Source organism: Ahaetulla prasina, chromosome 4, assembly GCF_028640845.1.
Source record: "Ahaetulla prasina isolate Xishuangbanna chromosome 4, ASM2864084v1, whole genome shotgun sequence".
NCBI lineage: Eukaryota > Metazoa > Chordata > Lepidosauria > Squamata > Colubridae > Ahaetulla > Ahaetulla prasina.
Genome location: NC_080542.1, coordinates 36,863,098 through 36,876,389, shown reverse-complemented (window position 1 = coordinate 36,876,389; position 13,292 = coordinate 36,863,098). Strand labels below are relative to the sequence as shown.

At 37.0% G+C, this 13,292-nt stretch overlaps 1 protein-coding gene across 5 annotated transcripts; it reads right to left on the bottom strand.

Annotated features, from left to right (window-relative positions):
• Positions 1–1,441: 1,441 nt before the first annotated feature.
• On the bottom strand, positions 1,442–13,067 carry SNF8 (SNF8 subunit of ESCRT-II). Of its 5 annotated transcripts, none has more exons than XM_058180903.1 (8): positions 12,896–13,067; positions 10,240–10,290; positions 9,664–9,802; positions 8,677–8,781; positions 7,120–7,192; positions 5,564–5,705; positions 3,560–3,634; positions 1,442–3,003 (listed from the first exon to the last, which is right to left on the bottom strand). In XM_058180903.1, exons 1-8 carry the CDS (start codon positions 12,947–12,949, stop codon positions 2,866–2,868), a joined length of 777 nt encoding a protein of 258 aa, XP_058036886.1. In that variant the 5' UTR covers positions 12,950–13,067; the 3' UTR covers positions 1,442–2,865. The 5 variants fall into 5 exon arrangements, with proteins under 5 accessions (XP_058036886.1, XP_058036888.1, XP_058036889.1 ...); XM_058180905.1 differs by having other exon boundaries at positions 9,754–9,802; XM_058180906.1 differs by lacking the exon at positions 12,896–13,067 and adding an exon at positions 12,672–12,889.
• Between the last annotated feature and the right edge of the window lie 225 nt (positions 13,068–13,292).

Sequence of the window (13,292 nt, the reverse complement as noted above, 5' to 3'; positions counted from 1 at the left end):
TACCAGATCTGCAATGATGGAATTTCCAACTGGAAGCTAGATTGTTCAGCTCTGGCCTATGATCTTGAAAGAGTTCTAAACTGTTCTTCCAAAAGTAGTGGAGATAAAAGAATAATCCTAATCAGCATTCTAAAGTCCAATTGCAAAATCCAGATTACATAAGAAATACGTGTATTAGATGTGTGTAACTGATGTTCTCAGGGCAGCATATAACACTAAATCCTTCGGTGCATCCATTCCCAAAAGGCTTCCAAAGATCGTGTGGCCAAAGAAGGAAAATACAGACCTGGATAATAATCACGTGAACTTACGAATATATAAAATGGAAGCAACTTTTTTTGTGTAGCTTCCAATTCAGAAAGTTGCCCAGAAATACATTGAGCCACAATGTTTTCCGATGCAAATTGCAAAATTGTTTCACATTATATTACTTAAAGCCATAATGCAAGTTTGGTTTTGGCTGGTTAAATAGGTTTTCCATGCTAGGTTCTGGGAGGACTTAAATGAATTTGCACAAGAGAAAGGAAAAAAACCCTCTAACCTGCCATTCACTCTCATTTTGATAGTAACTGTCACCAGCATTTGCAAGTGTTGAACAAGCAGTGACCGGCTGCCTTTCCCTTTCTATCTGTGAACACATAAAAAATGACTCCTTAATCCCAAATTTTTTTAAAAACTCTGATTCTGAATGATTGTGGCGATTCCATCCCTTCCACTTCATGTTTCACCTATAGACAGTATTTGCATGTGGGTATGTGAATGTGTGGTTAATATTCAAGGGAGTATCCCATATACATGCCTGCTTATGAGTAAGCCCTATTGACCTCTACAGGAATTATCGGTGGTAAAGAAATTTAGGATTTCTCCAGAGTAAACTTACAGAACTGTTTGCAAAGGCAATAGGAAGGTGGTTCTTCAGTGGCCTCAGGCAATCACAATGAAAAAAATCCATGCCATCAATCCTCAAGTAGATATGTGGGTGTTGTTGTTTTTTAAAGGGCCTAATAAATATTATTCCAGATACCAATCACTGGTTACAAACTGATATAATTTCAGAAAAAAAAGCTAAACAGATTCCAGTAATGTTGGGTGTTGCTTCTTTTTATGACAGAAGTTAAGCTCAATCACAAATAAGAAATTGAACCCTCAGACTTTTATCAAGTTTGGTTTTTTATAGTCTTCAAGACAAGCAACCAGATGTACAGTGCATTGACTGCAAGCAAATATTGGCTAATCTGAATCCTGAAAAATTATAAGGCATCTGGAAACCATACATTCCAACCTGAAAAATAAACGTTCTATTTCAAAAAAGTTGTGCATATAAAGAAAATCAAATAAATCAAACAAATAAAATAAATAAAATGGCTTTTTGTACATTTTAGGATAACAAGAAAAATGCCCAAAGCACTGATCTGCTTGGTTAATAAATTAATCTTCCAAATTAATGTGAAATTCAGATTTTATTTTTTGTACATTGGAGGTATTAATTTTGCATTCAAAATAAACAGTGTACTATTCATTTTATTGCAAATGTTCTATCAGTATTGTTTCACCTCTTGATAGGGAATTCTGAGGAATTTTTTTTTTACTAATAGGCTGAAGTAAAATGCACCTTAGATTGAGTTCCTGCACTACAATATGACTGTTCAGTAATTTTTGTGGGAAGTCAGCCTATTGCTTGCATCTTCTAGATAAACAGCTGTCTCTTGATATATTCGTAACCTCAACATCATTAGATTGGGCATCAATCTATAGCAGGCTAACTCTGCACATAAATTATTCCCAATAAATTTTCCTTTGCATTTTGTATGAAATCATAAAATGATTCTTAGGATGTTAAAGGAAGCAGTCTCTTCTTCCACACGGCATGATCTGTGAATATAGCTACAGAAAACTTTTACTAGGCTAAGTGTAACTTTTCGGTCATGAGTAGTAAGTCCTCAAATAAGTTTAATCCTGACATTTTTTTGTATCCATGAATTATATTCAGAACATATTTCATGCTATTTTATGAAAATCAGTAAGACTTCAATGCAGTCAATGGTTTTTCAAATGTCGATAAAGTTTTATATCCACAACATGAAGTTTAAGACATAGCTTTATGAATTTCAAATTTGTATGTGCACTGCACAAATATGGAAGGGTATATTTACTGTTTACAGATTTCAACATGCTTAAGGCACAACATGGTTAGGGTTGTGAAGGTATATTTTCACACAATATCTCAGGTCAGAGGAACCCTGACTGCCTGAATGGCTGAAATTGGACTAAGCATTACCCATGACTTTCTAAACTGTCTTTCCAGATACTCTTGCTTTTTTTAAAAAAAATGAAATTGTGGAAACCTCCAAGAATACATAAGTTGGAAATAACAATAATAACAGTTTGGTCCTTTACCCAAAATCCAAGTAGCAATAAAGAAGTCCTGCTGTTTCATCATACAGAAACAGACTTACACAGAACCCTTTACAAGTGAAGGGATTCGGTATGTATATAGCTCAGTCACTATACTACTCAACAATCGTGGGATAAGCAAATGAAAAGAAATCAAACAGTTTTAGCATCTGAGATTAGTCCTCATTCTAAACATTTACAATAGAAAGAAAGAAAAGGCTACAATTTTGGACAGACTCCCTCTTGCTCTCATCCACATTACAAGAACCAGAAACTTGCTAATTAAATAAAAATCCTCATTTGGCAGAAATCCACATTTAGTATCAAACACATGCTGAAATTAGGTATTAGCAAAGCAGAAATTTTCTTATATTTTAAGATCCAAGGTAATAACTACTGTTCAATATTACCGTATTAACAACCAACAATCAACCTAATTCTGTGTTCAGTTATTACACATCTTTGATGCTGTCAAGGTAAAGCTTCCTTTGCTTCTTCGGGTGTGATTTCCTGAGAATACAGTTCTGTAAAGAGGGCAGGTAGCCAGTACTGTGGCTCTCCTGGAGCTTGTGTATCAAGCCAGGCCATCCCTTCCTTCAGCAAATGATCCTGTTGGAGAAGAAAAAAGAACAAAAAAATAGTAACCAAAAATAAGTAGATGATTGCACAAACTGTCATAGGTACTGAGCATGTTTAGTGACCATGAAACACTGGCTCATGTTTGGGAGAGAAGGTGAGAACAACAGACTGAATAAAATGCCTAATAGGGAGAATTTCATAATTATATAATTATAAACAGCTTGACACAATGCAAAGCTCAGCAGCCTTTTTTATGCCGCTGAGTCATCTCAAGCAAGACTATATATTAGTATTAAAAAAAAAGTTGAAAAAGCCTATTCCCCTACATATCAGTGATCTTGCCCAAAATCTCATGGCTTTGATGGTTTCCTAGGAACAAGAAAGATTTCAAGAATAAATACTGAAATATAACAAAATATAGTGTGACGCTGATCTCATTAATTAATCAAATAAACAAGATGCCGTAAGAGGATTCTGTAAATATTATTAGCCTCTGGAGAAAACAGTATTTCCAACTTTTAAAAAATATGAATTTTAAACCCAAATTCAGGCAGTTCTTTGTTATATGTCCAAATTACTGACATACCAGCACTTGCTTGGCTCGTTCCATTTCCCACTTTAAACTGGACTTGATTTCACTTATAGTCACATAACCCTTTTTCTAAAATTAAGAATGGAAAAAATAGGATTTCAGTAAATTTGCCAAGGCAGAAAAAGAATGCATAAAAAATAAAAAGAGAATAAAATACATTTAGTGACTGCTGTTTGGGAGGAGATATACCAGAAGCAGAACATGTGCTTTGCATGCCCAAACATCAAATAACATCCTAATATCTCTGATTTAAAATTAATTTTAGAAAATATTTCCTTACCAGTTTTTTTCCTAATAAAACCATGAGGAAACAGTTTCATACAAAATGACACTTATTCAAGATTCTTCACACAATTCTAAAATCTGTCTGGAGAAAGAACAGCTAAGACTGAACTTTGGGGGAAAAAACTGCTCTGTTCATATGCTGTCTAATAGGAAACATAAACTATGTTTGTTTTTGCTTAGCATGACATTGAATAGATTTGAATAATCTAGTTTGTTTAGGATAATAAAACAATTTGAAATGATAGTTTGGTATTGTCTTATTGACTCTGGCTTTAATGTGATCTGCATAGCTCGTGCATAGTTCTGTGAAACAAGCATAATATATGTTAGATGAAAGGAACTGCGATCTATGAATAATTAAATGCATTCATCTTTTGTTGCCCTAAATACGTTTCCCAACTACTTACTTTATTTTTAATAAACATATAGGACCCAATACAGATTGACACTATAGCATGCAAAAAGGGAGGATTAATTCTTCGCTTTCCAAAGTAGATTATACAGTCCCTGAATTTATCTCCCCTGTTGTAGTTCTTATTCAAATCTCCAACTCAACATGCAGAAACACTATTTATTTATTTATTTGATTTTTATACCGCCCTTCTCCCGAAAGACTCAGGGCGGTTTACAGCCAACATAAAACAAATTATAAATAGAATTAAAAGCATTTTAAAAATCTTATTCAATTTGGCTAACCCCATTTAAAAACTATAATAAAAATGATAAAAACCCCTATTAAAACCGTAGTGTATCAGGCCAGCCCTGCATGGTGGAACAGAAAGGTCTTGAGTTCCCGTGGAAGGTCCGGAGGTCGGGGACTAATCGTAACCCCAGAGGAAGCTCATTCCAGAGGGTAAGTGCTCGCACAGAGAAGGCTTTCCCCCTGGGGGTCGCCAGCCGACGTTGTTTGGCTGACGGCACCCTGAGGAGACCCTCCCTGTGCGAGCGCACAGGTCGGTGGGAGGCTATCGGTGGCAGCAGGTGGTCCTGTAAATAGCCCAGTCCTGTGCCATGGAGAGCTTTAAAGGTGGTAACCAACACCTTGAATTGCACCCGGAAGACCACCAGCAACCAGTGCAGCCTGTGCAGGAGAGATGTTATATGGGAGCCACGAGTAGTTCCCTCTATTACCCGCGCAGCCGCATTCTGGACCAGTTGGAGCCTCCGGGTGCTCTTCAAGGGGAGCCCCATGTAGACAGCGTTATAGTAGTCAAGCCGGGAAGTGACGAGGGCATGAGTGACCGTGCATAGGGAATCCCGGTCTATGAAGGGGTGCAACTGGCGAATCAGGCGCACCTGATAAAAAGCTTCCCTTGGCGACGGCTGTCGTATGTTCTTCTAATGACAGCCGAGCATCCAGGAGAACGCTCAAGTTGCGAACCCTCTCCATAGAGGCCAATGATTCGGCTCCAACAGTCAGCGATGGAACTAACTGGCTGTACCGGGATGCCGGCATCCAAAGTCACTCAGTCTTGGACGGATTGAGTCGAAGCCTGTCCCTCCCCATCCAGACCCGCACGGCCTCCAGACACCGGGATATCACTTCAACGGCCTCGTTGGGGTGGTCAGGGGTAAAAATGTACAGCTGAGTATCATCATGAGTATCATTGTTTACTTTCATGTTAAATTTTAAAAAGTTTCCACAACTGGCTAAATCAAAATAAATGTCCACACTCGTAATTCCATTCATTCATTCTTTTCTAGTATAAGCACCTCAGCAAGCTGTATCACAACAGTGTGATCCATGTTTAGTTCAGCTGGCACAGACTGGATCAGATATGTCCCACCAACAGGAAGAATCCCGAAGCCATTTCCTAAAACTTTCAGCTTCTTAATTGCTCGGATAAGGTCATCTCTATGAAAATAAGGAGAGTTTGTAAAATAAGGCACGAATAGCAGAAATTTTCAACTATTTCCAGAGCAATATGTTTCAATTTCTCAAAATAACCTACTCAAAATACACAGAAAATTGCACTGGAAAATGCAGAATGGAATCCCCAACAAATAGGCTTTGACACAAATCACAGTATTTGTGTCAAAGCTTATGCACAAAAAGACAATTTTCTAGCCTTTATAGTCATAAAGATGTTAGGAAGCCAATGTGAACCTACAGAAATTCAAACAATGGCAAAATATTTGCAGTGAGATACAGTGAACTTCGAATTTGTATAACTTCTTAATTTAGTTAATTTAATTTCTCAAATTAGAGATAGGCTAGGCTAGGAAAGTGGGTAATTCAAGGTGTCTTTCTGAGAACTCCTTCAGACTTTACCTTCATATAGTAACTGTTGTATTGCTTTCCTGGGAAAGATCTTGAGCATAGACTATACTGACTGTCTTCCTTTTGAGAAGGACCAAATGATTTTCATGGATCTCATGGCCGTTGTTCTTGTTGATGCTATAAATGTTTTTCATGATACAGCTTCAGTAAATCATATAGCCAAATATTTAAATTACTTTACTTGTCTTCTCACCATCTAGGGTAAATCTATGTCTCTTGGTCTTCTGACAAAAATGACTACTTAATTTTAGAATAGTTTCTCTGCCAGTAGGTGCCAAATTTTGTCAGAATTCTTTTAATTCCAATTAATGATGTTGATATGAATGTTGCCTGCATATAGTAATACAGGGGCCTTTCTGGTTTCAACTGATAGGTCAGGAAAGGAAAGATTGTTAAATTCTTCTACAATATTGTTTATTTAAAAATTAAAGAGGAAGGGGTTGGGATTTATCCATACTTGCATGTAAGTGTCTTCACATAATGTATACATTTTATAATCTTTCCCTCTATTTATTGTATTAGATGATTAGTCAATAAACGTTGGATATAAATATTTTGATGTCCGATTTATTGATTTGTGAACCAGGTGTTGCAAGGTAAAGCAATGATCTATAGTACTATAGTCCTTTCTAAAATATGCCTGTTCTTCTGCTATAATCTGCCTAGTATCTGCCCAGTCAGTCTATTTGGAAGGTATCTGGTATATAGCTTACTCCCTATGTCAATAAAGCTTAAAGATACAAATAGTCTTAAAGTTGCCAAGTTTGAAAAGCAATTGTATACATATCTGGTACAACAAAGTATTCATTTTTATACAATATATTGGAATATATGAAAATGAAATACTAATAAAAATACTCACAACAAATAATGTTAACCATAATCATTATGGTTAACATAATCAACTATTACCATAACCTGCATGTTTTTTTTCATTGTTAAAATTACACTTCCCTGCAGAAATTATAGTCATGAATGCATCACTTACTGACTAACATCTTGAGCAAATTTTCCTCTTCCTTTGAGCACTTGTTGATGGAGTTCATCCAATATAATTAATCCTAGAGGGAAAAAGGAAACGAGGCAGATTGTAAGAACAGTTGAACCCTACCAAAGATTTTGTAAATTAAGATTGTAATTGTATAAACCAATTTTCCCCAGGTTGCTGCCATCTGTGCATGTCAGGACTGTAATCACATACTGGTCAAAATTGCTTCTGAATAAATGTATATAGGATTGCAAGGCAATTAAAAAAAAGAGCTTTAGAATCATAACGCCATGTTATGTTGCCACTAAAGCAGGCACAGTCAAAATTATCAACGTTTTAGGGAGAAAAAATGGAAGTTTATCCAGTGGTGGGATTCAAGTAATTTAACAACTGGTTCTCGGCCCCAATGATTTCTTCCAACAACTAGTTTGCCAAACTGCTCAGAAAGTTAACAACCGGTTCTCCCGAAGAGGTGCGAACTGGCTGAATCCCATCACTGAGTTTATCTCTTAATCCTGGAAACAAAGACCTATCCACTCTGGGGGGTCTTTAAAAGAGCTACTGGACCGCACCTAGTGTACTCATCTTGATTTAGCCAAATGTGTGAAACAGGCTATAGATATACATAAAATGTTTAAAGATACTCTCTCAAATAAAGTGTCTCTAAAGGCAAAAATAGATTACTTGGTAGCAAAAGATTTTATACTTGGTTGTACATACTTAAATTACTGGAATTAACTTCTTAGTTATGATGTATAACACTGAATCGTTAATATTTCTGGAAGATAGCATTCATATATCAAGAAAGTTTGGAGGCTATGATAATCACAAAAGTGTATTATAGGTAGTCCTGAAGTTACAACCACAATTGAGTTCAAAATTTATGTTGCTAAGTGAAACATTTGTTAAGTGAGCTTGTCCTCATTTTACAACTTTTTTTGCCACAGTTGTTAAATTAATTATTTTGTTTGTTAAATTAGTTAAATGAATCTGGCTTCCTTGTTGACTTTGCTCAGGTTGTAAAAGGTGATCACATGACCCTGGGGCACTGCAACCATCATAAATATGAACCAGTTACCAAGCATCTGAATTTTGATCATGTGACCATGGGATGCTGCAACGGTTGTAAGTGTGAAAAACAGTCATAATACAACAGTCAATGCTGTTGTAACTTTGAACAGTCATTAAATGAACTGTTGTAAGTTGAAGACTTCCTGTATTACAGAGATGGGCAATGAAAGTGGATTTAGGAATTGTAATTTAGAAACTCAAGTTTCCAAGGCTTGAAGGTGAAATTATTGAAACAGAAGTAACATCACCACACCAGGTGGGAAAAAATGAACTTTCGTTTGAATTTTAAGGGGGCAGAGAATGAGAATATGAGGATCTCCCATTCTTAACATTACAGAAAAACAAAAAAGCCTAAGAAACACATTAATTTGATTGGGGGTGATGGGTGGGAATGGAAGCAGAATGCCTCCTACATGTAGAACATTTTACCAATGAAATTCATCAGCAGAAAGTTGGGGCCTGCACTGAATTACTGAATAGAGTTACCTCCATTTCTGTGCTTGAGAGCCAAGCAGACTTCAATAATCTGGACACCCAGCTCATAGTAGAAATCTCCGACACCCAACATTTCTGACCAGAATCCTTTACCAGCTGCAAAAAAAAAGAAAAAGAAAAAAAGATGTATGTTATTTTTTGGGAAGGGGGGGGAGAGCTATGTATTTTCTCAGAGGGATATTCCTCTCCTCACCAAAGTCTCCTAATCCTTAAAGGGAAATTATGACTGGCTCTCTTTATGCTTTAGAAACTGTTTGCTATCTAATGCTGATCCATTTCCTCTCTTATCCATCTTATCCATTTCCTCTTTTATTTTCATTTCCTACTGAAACAGGCCAAGACAGAACAGTTTACTTTCTGCCAATGACGACAAGGAATTCTACATACGTGAATAGAAGCTGATGAACGATTAAATAAAACAGTATTTCTCAACTTCAGCAACTTGAGATGTTTGGACTTCAGTGTCCAGAATTCTCCCATCCCAGAGTTCAAGTCCACAGATTTCAATGTTGCTGAGGTTGAAAAACATTGATATAAACAATATGTTCTTCATTCTGCCATCCATCTTGTTTAGCTGCATCCATACTTTGTCAGTCTCCTTGGTAGGAAGTTATTTTTCTAGATTGTAATCCTGCATTTCCACATGATTTCCCACTCCTTTAAGGCTTTGAAATCTTAACATGATGATTTAGGGAGAAAAATAATGAAGACTAGTCATACTTATGGATTGATTTACTAGGCTATTCTAGAGATTTCCCATTTGCTAAAAAAGCTTTATGATTATCTCTTTATTCTAATTTTTGTTGGCTATAAATAACACTCAGCATTGACCATTTTTATATCTAAAGAACAGAGAAGACCAGATATTGCTTAATTCCAAATACCAGCAGCAAACTGAGAAATGCTAGGTATATTCAACTTCAATTGAACAGCTATGATTCCCCCATCAAAGTTTTCCACTCCTTCCCCATTGCTTACAGGCTAGTGGATCAACACCAATTGTTGCACACATATTTTGGAACTGGACTCTGAACTCAGGATTTTTACGGATTTCTTGTTTGTGCTTACTAGCAAACTCTTCTAGGTTACTTTTAAACGTCTCCAGCTGCTTAGACATCTGTAAATGTATTTGAAAAAGACAATAAAGAAACATAATTAGCTGGTTTGAAATACTACAACAGATTCTTTTAAATAACTTTCCACACAAGACAACATATTGCACAACATTGTGAATTTTCCAATTCAAATATCAATGTTCAAAACATTGGTTTAATTCAATGGATCATCTAATCCAAGCAACAATCTACTGAAAATGTCCAAAATTTATAGGAAGTTTACAAGTGTTGAAATATTACACATTTTCTACATGGAACTTTTCTAGCCTTTTCTCCAAGCTGCTGATACTCTTGATCATTTCAATACCTTTGTAATCAAGTTCCATAAATTATAAGTACATTTTGTATAGAAGCTTAGAGTTACAGCTTAATGCTTGGGATCAGAGCTACAAATATCCTTCCAATTCCAAAAACAAATACAGGCATTTTCTTATCTCACCTGGGCTAACTGATCTTCAGCCAAAACGGTCCCACGTTCTTTATATTTGGCCTAAGAAAAGAAATAATTATTTTTTAATATTATTGATGATTTTAGTCATATTATGATTGTGCTATTTATGTTGATTTTTAGTGACCACTTAATTTTCTCCATGACATATTTTGATACTGAAGGCTTAATTTTTTGTTATCAGATGAGAATATTCTTTTCCATATTTTATATAAGACTTTGTTAACTATGTTTGCACAACATGCTAAACCATAAACATGGTTAAAAAACAGAGTACTATGTTAATGTTATGTGCTAAGCTAGGACACGCAAACCACATTCTGATGTGTCTGGAGAGGGAATTATTCAGAGGCAACTAGAGCCTGTAAAATCAGTACTATAATTTCTTCTCCCACCACATTCCTATGAGGAACAAATTAATACTCGTTCCTTTAAGAACCATACTGGACAGGCCAATTCCTTATGAAAGAAGTGATCTTGAAAGTAACTGGGAGCCAAGCCATATCAAACTTTTAAAAGCCAGGTTAAAAACAACATGAATTGCACTGGGAATATTGGAAACCAATGTAGGGCCCTTAACACAGATGTAAAATATCTACAGTAGCCTTAACTCACAACCAGGTCACTGCATTTTGCCCCAACTGCAGTTTCCAAGTGGTTTTCAAAAATAGCCCTATATAAAATGTATGATCCACCTTCACCAAGGCCATTCATTCCAGCCAATGTATGAGATTCAATTGTAGCATCTAGCCAACCTTGGGGCTGATCTCAAAAACCTAAACAAGAATAGACTTGGTTAGAACATAGATGGAAAACCTCAAGGAAATGTCAAAGCTATAGGTTACCCTGAAGAGTTGCAAACATCCTGGAAGAAAATTAAGGCATCAGGAATTGACCTCTACTCAAGGTAGATCCAGCCAGATAATACATTGTTTTAGGATGTACCACAAAATATTGATAATGCTTAGAAAACAGATGAATGGTTAGAAAAATTTGTCACTTCTTTCCTTTCTGCAAGGCAAAGTTAAGTATGGGATTGCCTGCCCCCTCGTATTGACATCAACCAAGGACTTGTGGCTGGTGGCATATAGGAAAAGAGCCCATTCTTCTGGCCTTCAGGGAATGTCTTAAAACTTGCCTATGCTGGATGGCATGGGGCCTTGAAGGATAGCTACTGACTGGAGATAGCTACTGTAATAACAGAAAGGTCATCACCTTCTGCTGTAAACCCGTGGTTCTCTAGTTCATTTTAATTATTCGTAATTATAATCTGCTTTTATACCTGCAATAGTTTTTACATCCATATTTTTTTATGTTGCATCACCTCAAACCATGAGGTGAGCATCACATCCACTGACAAATAAATTTGATCAAATTCTGCATTCAGTTTTGGTTGCCACGATGTAAAAAAGATGTTGAGACTCTAGAAAGAGTGCAGAGAAGAGCAACAAAGATGATTAGGGGACTGGAGGCTAAAACATATGAAGAACGGTTACAGGAACTCGGTATGCCTAGTTTAATGAAAAGAAGGACTAGGGGAGACATGATAGCAGTGTTCCAATATCTCAGGGGTTGCCACAAAGAAGAGGGAGTCAAACTATTCTCCAAAGCACCTGAGGGTAGAACAAGAAGCAATGGGTGGAAACTAATCAAGGAGAGAAGCAACTTAGAACTAAGGAGAAATTTCCTGACAGTTAGAACAATTAATAAGTGGAAAAACTTGCCTGCAGAAGTTGTGAATGCTCCAACACTGGAAATTTTTAAGAAAATGTTAGATTTGTCTAAAATGGTGTAGGGTTTCCTGCCTAGGCAGGGAGTTGGACTAGAGGACTTCCAAGGTCCCTTCCAACTCTGTTATTACTATTACTATTACTATTACTATTATTATTATTATTATTATTATTATTATTATTATTATTATTATTATTATTATTATTATTAAATATCAGTCCTTCCTAAAAGTATGGATCATTCATTAATAGAGCAAAATAAACATTTTCAGAGGTAAAGTTAATAAAGAATGCAGAGCGGGCTAACTTCTCTGAACTGATTTAGCACAAGAAATGAATAAGAAAAAATAAAATAATAAAGAATAAGAAATTCCACGAGTTAATTTCTAACACAATCTCGATTGCAGAAAATATGACTTCAGTAACAGATGCCTGGACTGCACTACCTGACTCTGTGATCTCATCCCCAAACCCCCAAAACTTTAACCTAAGACTGTCTACTGTGGATCTCACCCCATTCCTAAGAGGTCTGTAAGGGACGTGCCTAAGTGCACCAGCGTGCCTACCGTCCTTGTCCCAATGTTCCCTTTAATTGTATTCATTTTATGTATTCAATTCATGCTTATACTTATATATATTATTTAATATGTACTCGACAAAATAAATAAATGAATAAAATAAAGCAATCATTACCGAAGAGGCAAAATACCTCTGGGCATGTGCGAAGTATCTCCCCCACGCCAGTCCTAGTCCCTTTACAACCGCGACCCAGGCCTCCTCGCCACTTGGATAGGCGACAGAGAGGCCCCACCAGAAACCTCCCGGCACTTTTGGCTAGGAAGGGAAATCCTTTCCTTCTGGAAAGGGTGAGAGAGGAAAGAGGGACTCCTCCACTCCTCTGAAGGAAAGGACCTCACCTCTGCCAACTTTTTTTTGGCGATGGCGCCGGCCCCCACGCCCCGGCGGTGCATCTCTTGCCCGGGGGTGGGGAAGGGAGAAGGAGAAAAACAGCCTTCGGATCCGAGCTCTTTGCCGAGGAAGGCAGCACCGGAGGTGGCTGACCCTGTAACCGTCCCTCTCCACTGCGTCATCAACATGCGACAAGCAGGAAGTGCGCCCGGGTTGATAATTTCCTTCTATTCTCTCATCGCTCTGACAAAGAGCCGTTAGACTCGAAGTTGCGGGGGGGGGGGACTCGTTCCACTTCGTTTGTCTGATACTGAAATCCTAAAAAAGGGAACGGAGGCTAAAGGAGAGGAATCTTCGCCAAAGCCCTTGCGACGTCTTCAACCGACTTCCTCCCGACCTTTTGCT

Bases quoted from the DNA above. Each gene is read 5' to 3' on its own strand.
- SNF8 (XM_058180903.1), bottom strand. From the start codon at position 12,949: ATGCACCGCCGGGGCGTGGGGGCCGGCGCCATCGCCAAAAAAAAGTTG. The intron at 5,706-7,119 runs GTAAGTGATGCA...TTATTTTCATAG, and splicing joins TTTGCTCAAGATGTTAGTCA to AGATGACCTTATCCGAGCAA. The intron at 3,635-5,563 runs GTGCTTATACTA...TCTTAATTTTAG, and splicing joins TTGTGATACAGCTTGCTGAG to AAAAAGGGTTATGTGACTAT.